At 43.0% G+C, this 25,000-nt stretch overlaps 1 protein-coding gene across 1 annotated transcript in view; it reads right to left on the bottom strand.

Annotated features, from left to right (window-relative positions):
* LOC307265558 (uncharacterized protein) overlaps positions 1 to 11,993 on the bottom strand; it is a gene marked incomplete at both ends in the record, with an annotated part of 60,134 nt that extends 48,141 nt beyond the window's left edge. Inside the window, 9 exons of the mRNA XM_080047317.1 lie at positions 31 to 204; positions 907 to 1,080; positions 2,694 to 2,870; positions 5,704 to 7,507; positions 8,324 to 8,391; positions 9,714 to 9,833; positions 10,425 to 10,544; positions 11,678 to 11,797; positions 11,905 to 11,993. Coding sequence (XP_079903443.1) covers positions 31 to 204; positions 907 to 1,080; positions 2,694 to 2,870; positions 5,704 to 7,507; positions 8,324 to 8,391; positions 9,714 to 9,833; positions 10,425 to 10,544; positions 11,678 to 11,797; positions 11,905 to 11,993 — 2,846 coding nt within the window. The remainder of the gene's footprint in view (positions 1 to 30; positions 205 to 906; positions 1,081 to 2,693; positions 2,871 to 5,703; positions 7,508 to 8,323; positions 8,392 to 9,713; positions 9,834 to 10,424; positions 10,545 to 11,677; positions 11,798 to 11,904) is intronic.
* Between the last annotated feature and the right edge of the window lie 13,007 nt (positions 11,994 to 25,000).

Raw genomic sequence — 25,000 nt, 5'->3', positions numbered from 1 at the left:
CTACAATAGTAACAGAGTCAGTGAACTGACCTCAGAGTCTCCAGTCTACAGTGTGGACTCTCCAGAAAACCACACAGCAGCTTCACTCCTGAATCCTGCAGCTTGTTGTTACTCAGATCCAGCTCTCTGAGATGGGAGGGGTTGGACTTCAGAGATGAGGCCAGAGACGCACAGCTGATCTCTGACAAACTGCAGCCATACAATCTGAATAAAGAATACATGATGTAAGTTTAGAGACTGAGTGAGTGTGTGTGTGTGTGTGTGTGTGTGTGTGTGTGTGCATGTGTGTGTGCGTGTGTGTATGTGTGTCTGTGTCTGTGTGTGTGTGTGTGTGTGTGTGTGTGTGTGTGTGTGTGTGTGTGTGTGTGTGTGTGTGTGTGTGTGTGTGACTGAGTGAGTGTGTGTGTGTGTGTCTGTGTGTCTGTGTGTGTTTGTGTGTGAGTGTGTGTGTCTGTGTGTGTGTGTGTGTGTGTGTGTGTGTGTGTGTGTGTGTGTGTGTGTGTCTGTGTCTGTGTGTGTGTGTGTGTGTGTGTGTGTGTGTGTGTGTGTGTGTGTGTGTGTGTGTGTGTGTGTTCTGAGGGAAAAAACAATGATCAGACATTATTAACTAAAACAATCTGAAATGAATGGAAAACAAAAAAATATTTCTCCTTCAACTGGTACTTAACGTTTGGTACTTAAATAAAAGTTGGGAGGAACATCAGTATTACAATGTGACAATTTACCAGAAAGGATGAACATACATTTACTTTTTTTTGTGGTTGCAGACTAAACTTTGAACAAGAGAAATGAAGATATGAACAAAGAAAATGTATAACTTCATGGATGTAAGTTATGTTTGTACATAAATTAGGTTAAATTGTTCATTTATAAGATCTACTGTAGTAACAGAGTCAGTGAACTGACCTCAGAGTCTCCAGTCTACAGTGTGGACTCTCCAGAAAACCACACAGCAGCTTCACTCCTGAATCCAGCAGCTCGTTCCAGCCCAGATCCAGCTCTCTGAGATGGGAGGGGTTGGACTTCAGAGTTGAGGCCAGCGACGCACAGCTGATCTCTGACAAACTGCAGACACTCAATCTGAATAAAGAATACATGATTTAAGCTAAGAGACAGGGTGATTATGTGTGTGCGTGTGTGTGAGAGAGTGAATGAGTGAGTGAGAGAAAGTGAGAGTGTGTGTTTGTGTGCAAGTGTGAAAGTGAGTGAGTGAGTGAGTGAGTGAGTGAGTGAGTGAGTGAGTGAGTGAGTGAGTGAGTGAGTGAGTGAGTGAGTGAGTGAGCGAGTGAGTGAGTGAGTGTTTCTCACTGTGTTTCTCCTTCGACTAGTAAACGTTTTCAATGTAAACTAAAATGTTAGTTGGAGGAACTTCAGTATAAAAATGTGACAATTTTCCAGATTTGTTCAGATTTTAACTGTGTAACTCAACATGGCTTTGTTCTTATCAATGAGCTTTTCTCTACAATGACTGGAGTGACTTTATCATTGTGTTGTTGTGGATCATCATAATATCAGCCTTCTACAGACGTCCTCCACATGTCACCACAACATTATACACCTAATCATATCAAAGCCGTCTCAAACTCAAACAACATATCTGCAGCCATAACTGTTGTTTAGTATCACGACTTCCACGGCGCATGCACAGCACTGTCGATATCTGGTTACGCCCCAGAGCACCAGACATAGGGCTCTGGCCCGCCCATATCAGATACAACGATTTGATTGGCAACATAGTTAATGAGCTTCAATGGATCGTGCCCAGAACAACTGGCTGAGCAAATTGAATTTGCAAGCGGCATGTCTGGATTTCCAGGCTAAATGTTTACCTTTCAAATGATATAATAAATAACTAATAGATAGATATGGTGGTGTTGTGAAATGATTCCGATAATAGGGGAATGACAATGAGGCTATAAATGTTCCTTTACATTTTCTGTGTACTATGCAGTACTTTTTTTTCCATGAATCATTCTGTCACTTTACCCCTCCTCCCCCAAAAAAACCTACTCAGATCTCCACAAACTGATTTGCACGCATGCATGTTGGACTAACAAACTGTTTATTTCATTTCTTATGTTACCTTCTTCTTGATGTGTTTTTTAGCTTACAGGAAAATGTTAAAAGCAGAGGTCCACATGTGTTCCAGTCTTAAAACAACATGCCATATGTACATTAAAAGAGTTATTGGTGGCAGTACGCATTTCTCCTGTCCCTACTGAGTAATAGAAAAATAAGCACCAAATTCCCTCTTTGAGTTTTCTCCACTGCAGCTGGACAAGGACACACTGTCTAACACTAAATACTTGATATGTTTAAGCCATCTCTCTCTCTCTCTCTCTCTCTCTCTCTCTCTCTCTCTCTCTCTCTCTCTCTCTCTCTCTCTGCAGCCCGTTTCGATCTTTTATCATTCATATCCCTCACACACTCTACAGCCTCACCAGTACTGACACCATCACCACTGACTGATGGACCACAATGTGAGTCTGTACAAGCTGAAAACTGTCATCTCTATACTTTTCTTTACTTTAACAATTGTTCAGCCATTTGGAAAAAATAATATTTCTGAACCAGATGACATTTCTTCAGATTTGTGCTCAAGCAAATCCTGAACATCTATGAACCAAAACTTTAAAACGTCGGTCAACTGAATGAACACAAAACACTATATATTCTACAATCAGTGAACTGACCTCAGTGTCTCCAGTCGGCAGTTTGGACTCTCTAGTCCGGCACAGAGAAGTTTCACTGCTGAATCCTCCAAGTCGTTGCAGCTCATGTCCAGCTCTATCAGATGGGAGGGGTTGGACTTCAGAGCTGAGGCCACAACTTCACAGTGAGTCTCTGAGAGTCCCCAATAGTTACAAAGTCTGTAATGACACATTTATTACAAAATGTTATTATGAAAGAAAACAGTTTGATACTTCCTGATTTGAGAAACATTTGCTCTTCACATCAAAGGTTCAGCTCGTCTTATCTCAGTGTTTGACATGAAACAATAATTCTCATCACTCTCTCACCTGCAGATATTTAATCTTTGTTTTGCTTTAATCTTGCAGATGAAGGATTTATTTTAATTCATCAACCTGCCAGGGACTACAGGTGAAAATTAGCACTGCATGGCTAAATCTGGCACATTTACATGTTGAACTTTGGTGCTCATGTTTATCAATGTGCGCTGTCCCTTCTGAATAAAGAAATCTAAAAAAAAATGTAGTTACAATGCTGCTCTAACGTCCACAATCTGTCAGTGTGGTCTGGTCCCTCAAAGTAATCATGAGGCCACCTCGATCAGAAAACATTTTCACAACTCAATGATTTCTTAGATCGCTACCTGCTGCTGTCAAGTTCACGTAAGTGGGAATATTCAGTGACGCTCAGAGCTGTTGTCAAAACAGAGGTATGCTACCAAGCATCACACATTGAGGTGGCTAACTCCAGACACTAGAAATGTTATGTATTTATTTGACCACCACTTTCCCAGATAGTATACTAAATATACTAAAAGCATTTCTAGTATATATGCAAAGTATACTGACCTTGAATTTTTAGTGCATTACATAGAACAAAACAAATATTAAAAAATATATTGCCAGTACCTTTTAACATACTTTTACTGCATTGAAAAAGGTATTTCATTGTGTTAGAAATATGGAGAAAGTGTCTTTAGTATATTTTCTTAAAGTATATTTAGTTTAACAATTAAACATTTTAATGCAATATGCTAGAAGTTGTGTTAAAACACCTTAAATTGTACTAAATATATTGGAAGTTGCACTAAAGGCATAAATACATTAAAAACATATTTTTCTGTATTTATTTGGATATTATCACTTACCAAAATAGTACACTAGTGTTTAAATATACTTAAAGCATTTAAAATAAACTTATTCAAAGTAACTGACATTGAATTTGTAGTACATTAACATACTTGTACAACACAAATATTTAAAAAATATACAGCCAGTGCATTTTATTATATTTATTGTGACACATGGAAATGAAAAACCTTTCAAAGCAAAGCTTCTGACACTCTATGTTCCACATACGATATGCCTACAGGTAGCACTGATAGTCAACTTCAATATTTACATGTATAACAACTGACCTGATGAAACACACCAGGGGCTGGTACACTGCCACACAGGCTTGTACAGTAGGCACTAGGCATGATGGGAGCATCACTTCATCCACCTCTCTTCTTACCCTGATGCTCCCATCACTCTGGAACAGGGTTAATCTGGTCTCATCAGACCACACAACCTTTTTTCATTGCTCCAGAGTCCATTCTGTATGCTCCCTGGCAAATTGAAGCATTTCATCCTTTTAAGCCCCACTGATAAGTGGTGTTCTTAAGGCTACATATCTGCATAGTCCATATCCCTTATGTTCTCTGTGCATTGTGCATGTGGAAATGCTCTTAATTTCACTATTAAAGACAGCCCGGAGTTCTACTGTCGATATTTAAAATTTTGATGCAACCAATTATTTGTATTTATTTTAATTGATCTCCCATTATGATCATTAAAGATTTTTTCAGACCACATTTCTTCCTCAAAAATGAAGGTTCGCACTTATCTATCCAGATCCAGATTTTAATAAAGGCCAGGACACACCAGTCCGACTTGTTTCTACTTGTTCCGACTACGCAAAAAATGGGGTCGGCCGTTTCAGGAAGCTCCAGGCTTCCCGTCGCGGCCAGAGAACACACCAAACTGACTGCTGACTTTCCGTACGCTCTGTTGCATGCGCGGGACGTAATGTCTCCATAACAGCAGGCGGCGCTAATCTGTATTGTGGCCCGAAAAAATACGAAAGCCGGAAATGATGGGACAGCTCTCTAGAGCATAAACATAGATAGAAATACGTAGGCCTATTTATATTTATGGACCATAAGAGCACAATTTTTAGCAGAGAGTGTCGAGCATGGTGTCGAGCAGTCAACAAGGGTTGATGCATGTGAGTACTCTCAAAACGAAACGAACAAACACATTAAAACGATGGCTAGCTGTTGTTAGCTGTTTGTGCTACCCGCCTCACTTCCGGGCTTCACTGATTCGCTAGCCCTCCACCAATCAAATTGCTCCAAATGAAAGACGGTCGGCTGCCGATTGAACATGTTCAATCGGCTCAAAACAAGCCCGACGACCTCTACGTCGGCCGACGTCACGGCACACACCAAACAGATTCGTCTCCCGACCCCCTATCGACTCAACGACGGCGATTTTCGGGCTGGTGTGTCCTGGCCTTAATGCGTTGGACAGTTCTTAACAAGATTTTAGTAGTTTCATCTTCTCCTGAGTAGTTGTTTTGTTTTATACAGGCCAATAATTTCACCTCTCTGAAACAGAGTTACATCTTTTCGAAACCAGAGCATATGTCTTCTGACATGGTTCTTTAAGAAATAAGAAGCTATTCACTGCATCAGTTAGGGTTAAATAAGTTGTTGCCACCGCGAAGTCCCTTACATCCGTGCATACAGTAGTGTATTTATTAAAAGTACACTTGGTGTAATGCAATATTATATATTTTCTGCACTCAGCATCTGAAACAGCTCAATAGGTGACAAAATACAACCAACAATTTCTGTACTAAACAAGTGAAACACTATTTTATGAATAAGAAGAATAAAAGCTTTTGTTATGTGTATATGTATAGAACTAATCCACACTTTTTAATAATATTAATCACATCTGGACTTACAGAGCCTTTCTGCAGTTCCTCACAGCTGGAATCAGTCTCAGTCTTCCCTGCGCTGATGTGTTGTACTTCTCCAAGTCCAACTCATCCAGAACCTCCTCTGACATCTGCAGCATGTAGGCCAGAGCTGAGCAGTGGATCTCAGAGAGTCTCTTCTCTGATCTGTTCTCTGACTTCAGGAACTCTTGGATCTCCTGATGAACTGAGAGGTCGTTCATCTCCGTCAGACAGTGGAAGATGTTGATGCTTCTGTCAGGAGAGATATCTTCACTGTTCATCTCCTTCAGGTTGTTGATGACTCTCTGGATGATTTCTGGACTGTTGTCTGTTTGACCCAGCAGGCCTCCTAAGAGTCTGCGGTTGGACTCCAGAGAGAGGCCATGAAGGAAGCGGACAAACAGGTCCAGGTGGCCGTTTTTGCTTTCAAGAGATTTCTCCATGACTCTCCTCAGGAAGACATCCAGGGATATATTATTTGTGTCCCAGTCTTCTCCCAGGAAACCCTTCAGCACCTCTGTGTTGTTGTTGGTGAAACAGTGGTACATGTAGACTGCAGCAAGAAACTCCTGAATGCTCAGATGAACGAAGCAGTAGACTGTTTTCTCAAAGATCACACTCTCTCTTTTGAAGATCTCGGTACAAACTCCTGAGTACACAGAGGAATCTGTGACATCCAGACCACACTGCACCAAGTCTTTTTGGTAAAACATGACGTTTCCTTTCAGCAGTTGTTCAAACGCCAGCCTCCCCAGCTTCAGAAGAAGTTCCCTGTCTGCCTCCGTCAACTCAGGACTGGTACCATGTCCCTCTTCATACTTCTCCTTCTTCCTCCTAGTCTGAACCAACATGAAGTGTGAGAACATGCCAGTCAGGGTCTTAGGCAGCTCTCCTCTCTTGTCTGTAGTCAACATGTGCTCCAGAACTAGAGCAGTGATCCAGCAGAAGACTGGGATTAGACACATTATGTGGAGGCTCCTGGATGTCTTGATGTGTGAGATGATGCTGCTGGACAGCTCTCCATCACTGACTTTCTTCTTGAAGTACTCCTCCTTCTGTGGGTCAGTGAAGCCTCGTACTTCTGTCACCCTGTCAACACATTTAGGAGGGATCTGATTGGCTGCTGCAGGTCGTGTGGTTATCCAGATGAGAGCAGAGGGAAGCAGATTCCCCCTGATTAGGTTTGTCAGCAGCACGTTGACGGATGACTTCTGTGTGACATCAGACACAACCTTCCTGTTATTGAAATCTAGTGAAAGTCTGCTTTCATCCTGGCCGTCAAAGATGAACAAAACTTGACAGAGAGCGAGCTTCTCTGCTGTGACCTTCTGTAATGTTGGATGGAAAACCTGGAGCAGCTTGAGAAGACTGTACTGCTCATCTTTGATCAAGTTCAGCTCCCTAAATGAAAGCGGAATCAGCAGACTGACATCTTGGTTTTCTAAGCCCTCTGCCCAGTCCAGAGTGAACTTCTGCACTGAGAAGGTTTTTCCAATTCCAGCGACGCCGTTCGTCAGAGCGACTCTGATGTGTTTGATGGGTCCCTGTTGGTCCGGTAAGGCTTTAAAGATGTCGCGGCACTTGATTGGAGTGTCATGGAGGGTCTCCATCTTGGAAGCGGTCTCAAGCTGCCTGACCTCATGTTGGGTATTAACCTCTTCACTCTGTCCCTCTGTGATGTAGAGCTCAGTGTAGATCCTGTTGAGGAGAGTTCCACTTCCTGCTTTATCAGTTCCTTCAGTCACACGTTCACATCTCTTCTTCAGACTGATCTTATGTTCATCTAAAACCTCCTGCAGACCACCACTCACTAAAGAAGACACAAAACAAAGACAATGTGACATGATGATGATTATGTTTATTGCCAATATGAAAATATCAGAACTATGGATATGAACAATATGTCGTCTCAACAACCGATGGTTGAAACATTCTTGAAAATCAGGGGGTTTCCCACTTTTTTATTGCCAGTTGCCTCAATGGTTTTAAATTCCAACCATTACCATGTTAAATTCTGACTATTTATTTATTCATTATGTCGACGGGGCCAAAAACCTTGAGTCTACTACTAGATACAGACGAGGATGCTTTGACTAACGACACTGCTTTTGTCTCTCTGCATAAGACCTAAAATGGCTGCCTCCTCCATGTTGGATTCAAACCATATTATTTCAGACATGATGACATCAGCTGGTAGATCTTACTTTGTACAGTGCTGGTCTGAGTGGCTGTCTGCAGTACAGGTCTGGTTCTGGATCTTTGTTTACACTCGGGATTCATCTTCCTATAAAGACATTTCTTGATTAATACATTATTTGTTGATTCAACAAATATCAAGATTTGTCCACAGATAATCTCAGAGAACAGTAAACGTGTTGTTGCTTTTCGTTTGGAATTTAACATTCAGTCTGAAGGTAAAATTATTGCTCCATTATTTCCACTCTCCCACTTTCATTAACACTAAGTTTTCTAAAGGTTTATATGATAGCATTTTATCGATACCCGTCTTATTTTTTGTTGCTATTATTAAGAGTTTTAGTAAATATTCAGGTACTGCTCTGTTAGTATCAGTTCACTTACTGTGTGTCTGAGGGTCCAGGTTCATTACTGAAGTCTGGTTGAATACCTTTGGACCGGTCACTCTTCATAGACAGACAGCTGGGGGATGTAGATCTCTGTCCCTGGTACTGAACCCTGCAAACACAAACAGGTTTTTATTTATATCACTTGAGTCCTTGATAAAGTCTCAGAGGACAGAGTCATTCAGGAAGCTCTAAATACACTAACTGCTGCTCTTAGATTAGATTACAGTTTTTTTTTTCATCTTGCCCTCTGACACTGTAGAAAATATATAACTGTACAAACAGAAAAATGCTTTGGGACTTGCAAGCTTGTAGATTTTTTCCCATCTCCCACAAATGCAAAACTACAGTAACACCTTCTCAAATACTTAATTACAGGTTCACAAATCCAATATTATGAATCGAACTATAAAAATCAACAACATTTTGTTATGGTAGCGGGTTGCAGGCAGGCAGGAAACACAAGGAAACACACCACAACAAGACAAGGAACAGACAGACCATGACACATTTTTGCTAAATGTTTTGAAGTGAATATGTTGCAAAAACATAAACACAGCAGTGTCAAACAATGTGAAGAAATGTGTGAATTTATACCTTCAAACAGAGCAGATAAACACACCACCACACATTCTAGTGAGGCAGAAGAGATCATTGAGAGGGATTGTTTTCGTGTGACTTTAATTTATTTTTTAATTAAAATGTTGCATAGTCAGCCTTTAATATCAGAGACCTAAATGTCGTATACAATAATGTTATAAAATATGTAATGGAATACACATGTACATTACTGTACATAAAACTATAATTTAGTTTCCCTCTTATTTCTTCATTGACTGCTGTTTTTATAGAAAGTGTATTTTATTGTTCTTATAAACTGTCTGTCATTGTGTTATCATGAATTGTATGAGGACAATAAAACCGAACCTTGAACCAGAATTTGTAACAATAAAAGAACACAGAGATAACTAGGAGAGATATCAGCCGGTGCTCTTGAAATTGGAAAGTCAATGAAAAAAATAAAGCACAGAGGCTCTCACTCCAGACCCACACAGAGCCAAGGATAGTTCTAACAGCCCGGTTTCGACCCACACTAGGGTCTTCATCAGTGCCTTTCATTCACAGTATACCACTGCTATGAATTTTGCTTTGTGATTATTTTTGTATATGTCATCTATCTATGACACCACGCGATTGGCCGACATGGCCCTGCCTCTGTCAGTTATATAATGAATCACATCTGCTCATTCTGCTTCAACGAAGACCATGATGTGTGTTGAAACCGGTCGGCCTTTGTATGTTTTAAACTTGACATGGCCTGGCTCTGTGCGAGATTTCCTGAGAGCCTCAGTAATTAATTTATTTTATTTTACAAAAGAACAGTGTTGTAAAAAAGATGATCAGACAACATGAACTGAATCCTCGTTATCTTACCTTGAGTCTGAGGGTCCAGGTTCAATACTGAAGTTTGGAGGAGAACGTCTGGACAGATCACTCTTCATAGACAGACAGCTGGAGACTCCAGACTCTGATCTCTGTCCCTGGTCCTGAACCCTGCAAACACAAACATGTTCTGATTTATTTCACATGAATCCTTGATGAAGAACAGTGGACAAAGTCGTTCAGGATTCAGGAAGCTCTGGTAGTCAGCCCTTTTTGTCAAAATGTATATTATTTAGTTTATTGTATTGGCTTGTATTCATCCACCTCTCCTCCTACCCTGATGCACCCATTACTCTGGAACAGGGTCAATCTAGTCTCATCAGACCACACAACATTTTCAGAGTCCAATCTGTATGCTCCCTGGTAAATTGAAGCATTTATTCCTGATAAGTGGTTTTCTAAAGGCTGTGAATCTGCATAGTCCATTTCCTTTTGTGTTCTTTTTGCATTGTGCATGTGGAAATGCTCTTACTTTCACTATTAAACAATAGTTACTTATGTATCAGTTTGGGTTATATAACTTGTTGCCAACTGAACATATTAATCACTGCAGTTTTTGACCGATGGATGGCTCTTTCTTATTTGTTTAATAAAATCCAGGTGGTGACGAGTTTGCCTGGAGAGCCTCTGTGCTTTCTTTTTTACATAAAAGATGTTGTAATGTAGATTATCAGAAAACATTAAACTGAAAACATATCTTACCTTGTGTCTGAGGGTCCAGGTTCATTACTGAAGTCTGGTTGAATACCTTTGGACAGGTCACTCTTCATAGACAGACAGCTGGGGGATGGAGACTCTGATCTCTTTCTCTGGCCCTGAACCCTGCAAACACAAACAGGTTTTTATTAATAACTAGTGCTGTCAAACGATTAAAATATTTAATCGCGATTAATCGCATCAATGTCATAGTTAACTCGCGATTAATCACGATTAATCACGATTAATCGCATTTTTTTTTCAAATATTTATGCTCTTATCACACCCATTCTAATTATGATAATAAAGAAGAAATACACTGAATTACAATGATGTCTACACCATTGTAATTCAGTGTAGCCTATTTCTTCTACAATATCACAACTTGCAATTGAGTGCAAATAACAATAGGCTATATAACCTCCCTCCCCACCACCCCTAGAACAGCATTCACAAACATATTGGAACTTATTTTTTTATTTAAAAACCAAACCATAAAACAACATAGGGTATATAAACAAATAAGTATTAAAGCTAAATTAAACTGGTTGTTGTAGGCCTAAATGTTTTGGGAGGCTTTCATCCACGGCTTATTTCAGACTGTGTGTGGAGTGGACACACTATGCCTGCGTGCAGGTGGTTGCCATGGTGCTGCTGCAGCCGAGGCTTCGTAGCGAAAATTAAAGTGAAAATGAATGACTGGCGGCTGCCACTAACATTCGTGGAGGTTTTGGTGGGGGCGCAGAGTTATAAGTAGGACTTTTGCAAATGACAGGCTTTCTTTACTGTTCTTTTCCGCATAGTCTCAGACTCACAACACGGAAGAAGCTACTAGTAAAGGTCGCGCAGCAGGAAGTGCTAGGTTCCGGTTTCTGCTTCAAAATAAAAGTCAGAATTGACTTGACGTTTCGCCGTTTTGTCAGTTAAATGGTTTTATTGTGAAATTACGCTGTAGGACATGTTCCGTTTGAATTGACAGTAACTTACCTTCGAGCAATATGAATAGTTTGTAGTGTTAGTTGTTCAAACATTACTAGTTGATACAACAGCATGTGAAACAACAATCACAACATTTCCTAGGCCATGACGAGCGTTAATCGCGCGATAAAAAAATTTACGTCGTTAAAATGGGTTTGAGTTAACGCCGTTAATATCGCGTTAAACTGACAGCACTATTAATAACACATGAATCCTGGATAAATAACAGTGTTGTAATGTAGATGATCAGATAACATTAAACTGAATCCTAATTCACTTACCTTGAGCCGGAGGGTCCAGGTTCATTACTGAAGTCTGGTTGGATACCTTTGGACAGGTCACTCTTCATAGACAGACAGCTGGAGCCTCCAGACTCTGATCTCTTTCCCTGGTACTGAACTCTGCAAACACAAAGATGTTTTTATTTACATCACATGAATCCTTGATGAAGAACAGTGTTGTGATGAAGATGATCAGAAAACATTAAACCGAATCCTTGTTATCTTACTTTGAGCCTGAGTGTCCAGGTTCATTACTGACGTCTGGACGGCTGGAGACGGCAGACTCCGATCTGTCCTTTTCCTCCGAGTCATTCATCTTCTCAGGTCTGAGAGGTAAACCAGTAACACTGGGGACACACATACACAGTGTGATAGTCAGGAATATATATATCCTAAGTTTGATTTGAAAAAAAACATCCATCTTCTAGCAAACATAATAACAATCTGTTTAAAATCCAACTGACATACTTAAAGGTGTAGTCAGCGATTCTAGAGAACGCTTTTTGTCAAAATCACTTTTTGTCCAATCAGTGAATTTCTCCTAATGATCTGCTACTATTGCTGTCTACAATACCCCTTTGTTTACATTGTAGTGCTTTTACATAATTCACCTATGGAACTGAAGTTCCGGGGGGGACTGTTATGACTGGGGGAATTTCCTGTTTTGTCTTGTTGGCGTTTTGAGACTATCAGGAGTTTACTGTCTGCTCCGTTGTTGTTACTCGACAAGTGTATTAATGTCATTAAAGCAGTTAGCTCCGTCTTTTGACACTCCGCCTCCGACTCCCGTCTTTACACGCCACATTGGTGACCCCGACGTCAGTCCCGCTGAAGTTTCCGAGACTGATTTGAATATCGATCGCAACAGCATGGCGCTTTCCATCGTTCTCAAATTGCCTGAGTTCTGGGAGACGTCCGCGGCAACGTGGTTCGCACAGGCAGAGGCTCAGTTCACCCTCCGTGGGATTACAGATGATGCCACACGCTATTACCACGTCGTCTCAGCACTGGAGAGCTCCACTGCAGCCAGGGCAGTAAGCTTTATTACATCTCCTCCTGCCCAAAATAAATATGCAGGGCTCAAGGCTTACCTCCTCAAAATCTTTGAACTGTCAAGATCGGAAAGAGCCCGGCGTCTTCTTGCCATTCAAGGCCTGGGGGACAGCAAACCCTCCGAACATATGGAAATGATGTTAAACCTGCTGGGCTCGGAGGTACCAAATTTCCTTTTCATCGAACTCTTCCTGCGACACATGCCACCACACGTCCAGACAGCGCTCGCGAATACATCCATCACAGAGCCACGGGCTCTGGCAGAGGAGGCAGACAGGTTCTTTCTGGCCACCCAGCGTTTCGCCCCGGATGTGCTGGCCCCGACACGCAGTTACACTCGTCCGGGCGGCAGCGCTCCCCTTGGCGGAGGACACGCGTCCACCGACAGCCTTACCACTGCGGGCCTATGCTATTTCCATGCACGTTTCGGGGCCAAGGCAAAAAGGTGCCGCTCTCCGTGCACTTTCAACGCGGCGGGAAACGCCAAGGCCTGCGCTCAGTAGTGGCCGTGAGTGCAGGCACAAAGGGCCGGCTGCTGTTCATCGTAGACACCCTCTCCAGGCGTAAATTCCTTTGCGACACCGGTGCACAGAGGAGCGTGGTGCCGGCTACGGTGGACGACGCCGCCGGCGGGTTGCACGGCCCTCCCTTAACATCTGCCAACGACACCCCGATCCGAACGTATGGCACGAGGTCTGTGGATTTATGTTTTGGAGGTCAACGGTTCACATGGGATTTTGTTACAGCCGACGTCTCCTTCCCCCTCCTCGGCGCAGATTTTCTGTGCGCACACGGGCTGCTCGTTGATGTCAAGAACGAGCGCCTGGTGGACGCATTGACCTTCTCCTCGTTCGCATGTGTCTGCGATGAGGGGACATACGACGGCCTTTCTAGCTCGCTCTCTGAGGGTGACAAGTACCAGCGACTGCTCAGAGAGTTCTCTAGCCTGCTGCAACCAACCTTCTCGTCCACGTCGACGAAACACGGTGTGGAGCACCATATTGAGACGAAAGGGCCCCCCGTCCATGCCAGGGCCCGACGGCTCGCTCCGGAGAGACTGGCGGTTGCTAAGGCTGAATTCGCCAACATGGAGCGCCTGGGCATCATTCGCCGTTCCGACAGTCCATGGTCCTCGCCACTCCACATGGTTCCGAAGCAGGATGGCGGCTGGCGCCCATGTGGAGACTACCGCCGCCTAAATGATGCCACCACGCCCGACCGCTATCCAGTGCCCCATATTCAGGACTTCTCCGTGCATCTGGCGGGGAAGCTCCTGTTTTCCAAAGTCGACCTTGTGCGGGGCTACCACCAGGTTCCGGTGCACCCTGCGGATGTCCCGAAGACAGCTGTGGTCACTCCGTTTGGGTTGTTTGAGTTCCTCAGGATGCCATTCAGCCTGAAAAACGCGGCCCAGTCCTTCCAGCGGCTGATGGACTCGGCGCTGAGGGACATGCCTTTCATCTTCGTCTACTTGGACGATGTCCTGGTCGCTAGTTCCTCGGAGGAGGAGCACCTCACACACCTCCGGGCCCTCTTCACAAGGCTCGACCGCCACGGCTTGATCATTAACCCGGCGAAGTGTGTTTTTGGGGTGCCGTCCATCCAGTTCCTCGGGCACCTCATCAACAGGGATGGTGCCGTCCCCCTTCCGTCGAAGGTGGAGGCTGTTTCCAACTTTCCCCGCCCACGTTCGGCCCGGGGGCTCCGGGAGTTCCTGGGGATGGTCACCTTCTATCACCGATTCATACACCGGGCGGCCCACACTATGCGCCCGCTATATGAGGCCCTCAAGGACAAGACGCCCGGCCAGGACGTCGACTGGACTGCGGAGAGGGACAGAGCGTTCGAGGACACTAAGACTGCATTGAGCCGGGCCGCATTCTTGGTCCACCCGTTGCCCGGAGCTCAGGTGGCCCTCACAACCGACGCGTCCGACTACGCGGTTGGCGCGGTGTTAGAGCAGTGGGTCGGTGGCGCCTGGCAACCGCTCGCCTTTTTCAGCCGCCAGCTGGTACCCCGGGAGCGCAAATACAGTACTTTTGACAGGGAGCTGCTCGGCGTCTGGCTGGCAATCCGCCATTTCCGCTTCGCCCTGGAGGGCCGTCAGTTTACGGTTTTTGTGGACCACAAACCCCTCACGTTCTCCATGTCCAAGGTAGCCGAGCCGTGGTCCGCCCGCCAACAGCGCCAGCTGTCATCCATCTCTGAGTATACCACGGACATCAGGCACATCGCTGGCAAATCCAACGTGGTCGCGGATTGCCTCTCCAGAGTGATCGTCGGCGCGGTGCAGCTGGATCTCGACTACTCGCGTATGAGTGCGGAACAGGCCACGGACCACGGATTTCAGTCCCTCAAAGACTCGGACACCGGGCTGCGCCTAGAAAAAGTGGCGATCGGCGACTCAGGGGTCAGGTTGTGGTGTGACCTCTCCACCGGCCAGCCCAGGCCACTGGTCCCTGCCGGCTGGCAGCGGGCTGTTTTCGAGGCTATACACGGCCTGTCCCATCCCGGTAGGAGGGCGTCCGTGAGGCTGGTCTCTCAGAAGTTCGTCTGGAAAGGACTGAAGAAGGACGTACGGGCCTGGGTCGACTCGTGTGTGTCCTGTCAGCGTGCAAAAGTGCACCGCCACACCAAGGCCCCGTTGGAGCCATTTGTCGTCCCCGGTAGGAGGTTCGACCATGTCAACATCGACCTGGTGGGGCCACTCCCCCCTTCGCATGGTTTCACCCAGCTCCTCACGATGGTGGACAGGACGACGCGTTGGCCTGAAGCTGTGCCACTCACCTCGACATCGTCTTCCGATGTGGCCCGTGCGTTTATCGGCACGTGGGTCGCGCGCTTTGGGACACCTTCGGACCTCTCCTCCGACCGGGGTGCACAGTTTACCTCGGAGATCTGGAATGTGGTTGCCAAGGATCTGGGGGTTAAACTGCATCGCACCACCGCATACCATCCTCAGGCTAATGGTTTGTGCGAGCGGTTCCATCGCTCCATGAAGGCGGCCTTGCGTGCCAGTTTGACGGACGGCAACTGGTTGGACAAACTTCCCTGGGTGATGCTGGGGCTCCGGACGGCGCCTAAGGAGGACCTGCAGTCCTCGTCTGCCGAGTTAGTCTACGGTCAGGTGCTGCGAGTTCCAGGGGATTTCATTCCGAACGCCACAACACCCTGGTCAGCGGCCAGGCAGCGGTCCTCTCTGCTGGAGGTCGCCAAGCAGTTCGCACCCGTCCCCACTTCGCAGCACTGCACCCCCGTTTCCCTGGTGCCACCCAATCTGCACACGGCGGAGTTTGTGTTCATCCGCCACGACGCCCACCGTGGACCGTTGCGCCCCCCCTATGACGGGCCGTTTAGGGTCTTGCGACACGGGGATAAGAGCCTGGTCGTGGACATCGGTGGTAGGCCCGAGACTGTCTCTGTCGACAGGATCAAGCCTGCCCACGTGGACATTTCCAGACCGTTGGAGTTGGCCCAGGCTCCGCGCCGTGGACGCCCCCCGTTGCCACGCCCCGCTGGGCTCCCTGCCGCCTTGTCGGTGCCGTTGCCGCCCAGTCCTGGGCTTGGTCCTGCTGCGTCTACCGCGCCCCTCCCCTCTTCGGCCCCTGCCACTCGTTCTAGTCGCGGCCGGGCCATCGTGCCTTTCCGGCGCGGGGACTTTGACTATGGGTGAATTCTGGGGGGGCTTGTGTAGTGCTTTTACATAATTCACCTATGGAACTGAAGTTCCGGGGGGGACTGTTATGACTGGGGGAATTTCCTGTTTTGTCTTGTTGGCGTTTTGAGACTATCAGGAGTTTACTGTCTGCTCCGTTGTTGTTACTCGACAAGTGTATTAATGTCATTAAAGCAGTTAGCTCCGTCTTTTGACACTCCGCCTCCGACTCCCGTCTTTACACGCCACAACATATCCATTTACAGAGGCTAGGCTATGTCTTAACTAAAGACTTTTTTCTATTCACTGATTTTGATCAAAAGAATTGCTGACTCCACCTTTAAGACGGACTAAGCTGGTGTGTCACATCTTATGTAGTTGTGATGGTATTTTTCGAACATTCAGTATAAGAGACAAAACCCTTTTATCACTAAAACATAAAACATTACAAACATCAAACACTGGCTAACGATCAGACAGTCTTCACTCTTCAAGTCCATGTTAGTCCTGAGACAAACTCAGTGAATCTAGAAGAAATGCTGTGGAGGGAATGGTCAACTTGATGAGATTAATTCACACACATTTTTAAATGTGGAACAGACAGAGTTATACAAGCAGTAGCCTGGCTGGCTAACATCCAGATAATCCACCATCTTAGAATCTACTGACTGACTCATAGAAAACGCAGCCATTACGCGCCCTTCTACTTTAACGACTGTTGACAGCGCACAATTCTCCCACACTACATTCAAATCTACTTCAGAAAGTGGATTTTGCATGACATTATAAACTTTAAACGCTTCCAACAGCAGTGTTTCCCCTACATTTATTCCTTCTGCTGAATGTTGTGCCTTACTGTAAGTCTGACTGATGAGGCAGGTGATAAGGAGGAGGTCAGGTTACTTAGATAAAGCCAAGAGAAAACTATGGGAGGGGACAGCTAGCTAGTTGTCTATTAATAATAAAAATTGATTGGATATAGCGCTTTCATTCACACACAAAGCGCTTTACAGGGTTCCAGGTTCCGTTCACTCACACACATACCAGTGGGGGTAAACTAACATCAATGTGTTGGAAGGCGGTCAAATGAAGACATTTGTTTTACTATTTTCATACAGTTATAGGTGTATCGTTAAGTCTTTACGATAGCCTCACTTCTATCCCGGGGGGGTCAATTGCAAATGCTCAAAATATCCTTGCGCCCCCAAATGCCCCGATGATATGTCTCAATCCTAGGGGAAACACTGAACAGAGATACACTTTTTAAAGTCTTTTCGTTCTAGAATTACTTACAGCTGAAAACGTGAGCGGGCTTTTAATTAAAGAGTTCTTCAGTTTTCTGGCTGTTGACGTGCACTGACAAATTAGTTAACCCCCAAAAAACTGGTATTTTCCTTTAACTAGTTGTTCAAAGATGTAGTGTAACAGATACCTTAGGCCTACAGTCGACACCATACCCTCTGACGGTGAAATAAAATAATAAAAAATTGAATACTTACTCAGCGTCATCAATGTTCCTCAACAACTTCAATGGTCTGAATGAATCTCTCCAATCCAAGTTAGAAGACAAAACACCTTAAAAACGTCCCGGACAAAAGTGTCTCGTGTCTGCAAACGAAGCAGCAGATTCAGAAGTGAATTCCCGTAAACGGAGAGGAGGGCAGTGGCTCTGTTCAGGTGATATCCAGGTAAATGTTCAACAGACAAAACAATAAAACTGAGAGTGTTGTTCACTCAGTGCAGAGTCCATTTAGAATCAGCACAGCAGAAAGATAAGAACAGGCTGAGTGTTGATCCAACATTATTATTAATTTACTGTTAAAGAAGCTACTGTAGGGAGCAGAGAAGTCAAAAGTGAACCAAAAGGATTGACATTTAAATGGGTCAATCTCTTTGACCCAGAAAAATAATTTTAAATGTTTTCTCCAGTGAATGCATTAAACCTGCAGTGTGTAGAATTTTGGGTTTTATTTCCTAGCAGATTTTGTAGAAAGTAATTATAATATCCATAAGTACATTTACTTTAGTGCATAATAGCTGAAGTTTTTTTTTTAAATATTTTTTTCCCCCCTTAGAAAGGGTCTCATATATGTCCATATTTCTGCATATTTTGGACCAAGGCCTAGTGCCGCCATCTTGAAAGTGTCATAGTTGGAATGTCATCAGGTGCATTGTTTAAAATGCAGAATTGTTCTTGTCCTTGAAGGCCACTGTAGCTTCTGTTATTATTCGAAAGGGTTGGGGTTACCCAGGGAGCGTTGCATTCTAGAACTTTGCAGAACTTTCTTGATGATGTCATATTACACACTGCACCTTTAACACTTACAGAAACTAAACTTAGTTATCTTGCTAAAAGTAGTTAGCTGATAGCTAGCCTAGCTGACAGCTAACTAAACCTAATATCTCAGTCAGAGTAGTAAACTAACAGCTAACTAAAGCAGTTCTTTCTGAATGTAGTTTGTTGTATCTCACAGGTGTAAAGAAGTTTTGACATACAGCTATTTATAAGCAGCTATTTTCTCTCGTTGTGGCTTTCGCTACAAAACAGTCAAGTTCACTGAAAATAAGCTAACAGGTCCCTGAGATATAAATATTATATATTTATCTATAATCTAATTAATTTAGAGTCTGAAAAACAGACATACAACAGTTTGTTTTTAACAACTGAAAATGTTGTTTTCAACATACAAAGTGGTAGCTTATATCAAATAACAGTAAAGTGTTAGTGAAAAACACTAATTACACTGACATCGTGGAGCTTCTGTGTTCATTATGTTGTTCCTCTTCTGCCAGTAAGCTTATTGGAGAATCTCAGCTGAACCCGGCCTCCCTACACTAGACAGGTACAGCGGATAACCCAGTCCATTTTAAATGACCGTTTGCATCCTTTGCACAATGAGTTTCAGCTACTCCCCTCTGGAAAAAGGTTTTTGGTTCCAAGGTCTAAAACCAAGCGTTTTAAAAACAGCTTTGTTCCAGCTGCAATCACGCTGATGAACAAGCTGTAGAACAACTACATTTGCACAACATTAATTTTGTTTGTGTTATTTATTTATTTGTTGATTTTTTAGATCAATTTATCGGGTTTTATTATATCTGAATTATGTTGGTCAGTTTTAAGTGTCCAAATTTGGATTAGCACTGGAGCACTTTAATTGTTTTACCTACTGTATGTAACTGTCCCATTTGTGTTTGTGTGTATGTGATGTCCTAACTGTGTGACGGAAGCTCACTTTTAAACTGCAACACAAGTTTACCTACGGGTACGAATAAAGTAACCTGAACCTGAACTGAACCTGCAACGAAGGCGAGATGGCGACCGCTCAGGCTGAGAAGTGTCCGTCGTTCGTTCCACTACCAACTTTTTCACCGTTTGGAGTTTCACCATCTACTGTAATATATCTAGATAGAAGTACTAGATCCGAATCACAACACAATCACAATGTTCATTATTTTAATGAGAGTGTTTAGCTAATAGATGAAGCTAACAGGTAACATAACCTGTGTGATGGCAATAGCAACGAAAGGCAACCGACGGCTAACCCGATTCTATCAACGCAAACAGAGTGGGAGCTGCTGCACGAGACAACCATAACGTTAGCCCTAAAGCTACACTGTGTGGTGCTTGTCTGTTTGGCTATGTTGTTCAGCTGGATCGATTGATATCCAATATAAGGTGACGAGTGTCAGTGTTCTAATAGGCTAATATAGAATATCATTCACTCACCAAAGCTGAGGACTCACTTGAAAAGAAAGGCAGCACGGCGGTCCTTCCTCCGGGAAAACCTTTCAATGACTTTGGTAAATCCTTCCCGCTCCGAACACAAATAGTCCCTGTGATTCATTACAGTAGACTAGGCTAAAACTTCACAACTGAAATAAAAGTTTAGCTAGTTAGCTAGCAGGCGCAGCTGCGTAGATCAACTGTTCGGATTGTTTTTATTTTCTCCTTGTCACGTCACACGTTTGCGCGGCAACTTGTTGCTAGGCAGATTTCATGGAGCAAAAGCATTTCTGCCTCGAAGCAAAAAACGTTCACTACGCTGTGTCCATGGTAACGGTGGGAGGGTCTTTAAGTTTGGTCCTTTTCTGGGATATCGATATCTTTGCTCGATATGTTTTAATTTAAATTTCTTGATTTTAATTTAAAATTGTATTTAGTATGAATGAGTTTTTTTCTGGGTTAACAGTTAAATAAATATAAACATATGCAGCTCTCGAAAAAATTAAGGGACCAGTCTGGATGTTTCTTCAATCTTCATCTCTACATTAGGCTACTTCATGGAAATGCTCTTAATGACAAAAAATGTACTGGAATTTGATAGAAATGTTGTCAGTAGTTTATAGAATAACACCAAAATGTTCATTCTATTCAAACATATGCCTATAAATAGTAAAACGAGAGACACTGAATATTTGGAGTGGTCTCTTAATTTTTTTTTGGAGCTATATATCTGAAACACTACAATTAAGGCAAGAAGGCCTGAACTTGATTATTATGTTGAAGTATTTTAGTTGTGTCCATGTGTCAGAGGTTTAAGCCCTTCTTGTCGGCCTGTGTGCTGTCTGTATGTCTGTGTGCTATCTGTCTGTGTGCTGTCTGTCTGTCTGTCTGTCTGCTGTGTTGTGTGGGTGAGTCTCAGTTCATTGTTGATGCAGCAGCGCCACCTTCTGTCCAAACCAACAAACTACAAGCTGAAGTCAGAGCTGCTGAGAGGAGGAAGAGGAGGACGCTCACACTCAACATGCTTTAGTTTAAAGGTGGAGTCAGTGATTCTGGAGAACGCTTGTTGTCTAAATCCCATTTTGTCAAAATCAGTGAATATCTCCTCATGATCCACTACCTGTCTGTACTGTGTGTGGGCAGTGTTAATACACACCATAGACTCTGTAAACTGGCATGTTGCTAGCTACAGTGGGCCCCTTTTGTTTACAAACCCTTTATTTACATACCAGTTTCCAGAGCCTAGGTTGTGTATTGTCACTAGTTGTTGTTTTTCCATTGCACACACAGTACGGACAGGTAGGGGATCTTCAGGAGATATTCATTGAACATGTTAATTAAAAGATCCCTAAAACATGTCAAACATTATGTAAAATTGTTTCTGAATTACTATTGTTTAAAATCTTGCTTGTTTCCCTTTGCCTTGGAAGTGTGTGTTTAATAATGGTTAGCGTTTGAATTGCAAATATAACACATGGCTTAACAGAAATGCCTAAATAAACAAGTTATGTATATCGGGTGAAATATCATGGATAAGTAATTGGATAATGTTGTGGTAATAATGTGTGGGAACCCTGAATATAAGTGTGTGTTAAATTAATTAAAACAATTTGATAAATTCTCAGGATCAGAAGGGCTGAGGCGCATAGTAACAAGGTGAGGGCTGCACCTGTCACAGAGAGATCGTGACGTCACCAATCATCATTTGCTTCGATCGAAATTTTAAGTGTGGATCTTAAGTGTAGCTGCTCTCTCTCTCTCTGTCTCACTCGCGGTGACACTTTAGAATGAATTAATACACAACATTTATCATCCTTCATCTTTATAAAAATGGCAGATGTCCTGGCCCACACAAAATACACGTTCTGCCTTTGCCAAACTGGATTTAGTTGTGAAACATTTGCATTTATGAATATAAAACTTCACCAGTCAACTCACACTATTGAGAACAAGTGTCTATCGGCAACAAAATCGACCAACTTAATATCAGCTCTGAATATCATTCCAGAATTAATGGACTGAATAGCGACCAAGAAACAAAATGTTCCAGCTTCCAATTTCCTCCTCTGTTGTCTTTTTGAAATTCACCTCAGGAGCCTCATCTAAACTGAATTTTTGTAAAGTTGATCAAACTTAAATGACGATATCTTTAATGTGGATGGATAACTATGCCTATAACTCTTTTCAGATGATTTACTATCATGTAAACTAACTAACTCCCCACACTACATAGTTAGAAGGATTTGCGTGTATGTGTGTGTGTCCTCTCCACACAGAAGTGACAGCAGTTATTTGTGTTTTTGGGTGGAGTGTCCCTTTAAAGAGTGCCATTTACAGACACCAGTGTTGTACAGCGGTAAACAGATCCTCACACTATTTACTGAAATAAACGAGTTCTCTGTTTTTTCACCCACGAGTCGTTCCATTCTTTGTTCTTGAATCTTTTAAAGGTGCAGTGTGTAGGATATATTGGCATTTTGTATAACAGACTTGGTAGAAAAAGGAATATTAATTTTCGCAAGTGTGTTTTATTTAGTGTAGGCCTATAATCTCTTGAAAATTATCTAAAATATATTAATGCTATTTTTCTTTTTTTACTAGCTGCTTGTCCTTGAAGGCCACCGTAGCCACCATATAATTTCAGAATGAATGGACTGAATCACAATTGAGAAAAATGTTTCACAGCTTTCAATTTCTTCCTCACAAGCTCAATAATTCAAATCAAAATCTCAGACTCAAAAATTATTTTTATTTGGAAGTCCCATTTAAAAGTTTGAAATTCTTTGGGGGGTGTTAAGTGTTGCCGTACTATAAAGGTATAACAAAAATTATACAGGTTAATTTAGCTTTTGATTAACTACTCTGTATTAAATTTAAAATACATATTGGAAAGAAAGAAAGAAAGAAAGAAAGAAAGAAAGAAAGAAAGAAAGAAAGAAAGAAAGAAAGAAAGAAAGAAGTGTAACAAGCTTTTCTCACCATAGCTCCATCTGCTGGATCTGGTGGGGCACTGCACCATTTGCCCATAATGTCAAAACACAACAAAACACGCAAACAACTAAGGTATTAAAAGGCTTTCCTGTATAAGTGGGTTTTCAGATGGTTCCAAAGTTAAGGGGCAAAGACTGAGAAAGTCAAGGCAAGTTTATTTATAAAGCACAATTCAGACACAAGACCATTCAAAGTGCTTTACAGGGGAATCAAATACATCAAGATTAGACATTAGAAATTGCATTTAAGACATAGTAAAAACAAAGAAAATACTTCAAGATTCAACATTAGACATTTAACATTTAGACAGAGATGAAGAATGGCTGCAATGAAAATGACTTGACTCACAATATAGTTATTTTCTTTATAGCCTATTTAACTGAGTCATTCTTTCATGGTCTCAAACTAATTTAAAAATCTTGGGGAATCTGTATTCACAAAACCAAATAGAATTTATTTTTGAGGTGATCTTGGAGTGGAATAGAGAATAAGGAGGTTGGAGATGTAACTAGGGGCGAGATCATGTAGTGCTGTTTATGTGACCAACAGAATTTTGGAATTGATTCTGAATTCCTTATTTATTTATATAATTATTTTTTGGGCATTTTTACCACAATGCTTTAATTGACAGAGTGGTGAGATTAAATGTGTCAGAGAGGGGAACTATCATGCAGAGAACGACCCGGGCTGGATTCTGACCCGGGTCTGTTGTGAAGAGGACTGAGCCTAAATATGGTACACACTCTTATCACTACACCATGCTGTAATCCAATTGATTCTGAAAAAAAAAATCTACAGGAGAAAACCCACGAATATACCGCAGACCCAGACTGACTACTGAAGGGAAATGAAAATTGAGTGGAAGTAGGTAGGTGGGCGGTGCCAGGCTAGCGACTTCAAGCCAATGGAGGGAAGCGAGCACGTCATGAGCTAATGTCTAATAGTTCTGAGTCCTGGCGTCTTGTATGGACTATCACACAGTGAACAGATGAGGGGAGAGAGACCAGCAGCTCCAGGAGTTTACCCAGGGTTTAATTTTCATTTAATTTAACCTTTATTTATACTGGAGAGATCAATTGAGGGGTGTGTGTGTGCGTGTTTGTCTGTGTGTGTGTGTGTGTGTGTGTGTGTGTGTGTGTGTGTGTGTGTGTGTGTATGAACCTCATTTACAATGATTGAGTGAAACAAATGCAAAGCAAAAACAACAACACAAACACAATATACAAAGCAGATACATCAATACACAACTACTGATAAAGAGACGAAAAACATTTGAAAAATATTTAGACAGAGATGTTGAATGGAAGCTATTCAAATAAAATGGGTGAAAGTACAATATAGCCTAAATGAAACAGTTACAGGGAGAAGGTGTAGAAGGACAGAGCAGATGCACTGATGAGGTCACATCCAGAGGAACAGGGAGGATGGTGGACTCTGTGTCTCACAGTTCACACACCAGCTGCTGCTTCAAGCTCTGGACCATCAGGACACACACCTTGATGATCAGTCAGTCAGTCAGTCAGTCAGTCGATCAGTCAGTCAGTCAGTCAGTCAGTCAGTCAGTCAGTCAGTCAGTCAGTCAGTCAGTCAGTCAGTCAGTCAGTCAGTCAGTCGATCAGTCAGTCAGTCAGTCAGACAGTCAGTCAGTCAGTCAGTCAGTCAGTCAGTCAGTCAGTCAGTCAGTCAGTCAGTCAGTCAGTCACACAGTCAGTCACTCAGTCACTCACTCACACACACAGTCACACACACACACAATCAGTCGAGCACTCACTCACTCACACAGACACGCACTCTCTCAGTCACTCACACACACTCACTCACTCACTCACTCACTCACTCACTCACTCACTCACTCACTCGTAACATCTGTTGAGAGAAGAAGTCAGACAACAGAAGTCAT

Source organism: Ammodytes marinus (genome assembly GCF_949987685.1).
Source record: "Ammodytes marinus genome assembly, chromosome: 2".
Taxonomy (NCBI): Eukaryota; Metazoa; Chordata; class Actinopteri; order Uranoscopiformes; family Ammodytidae; genus Ammodytes; species Ammodytes marinus.
The sequence above is the reverse complement of the archived record's forward strand: the minus strand, read 5'-3'. Positions and strand labels throughout refer to the sequence as shown.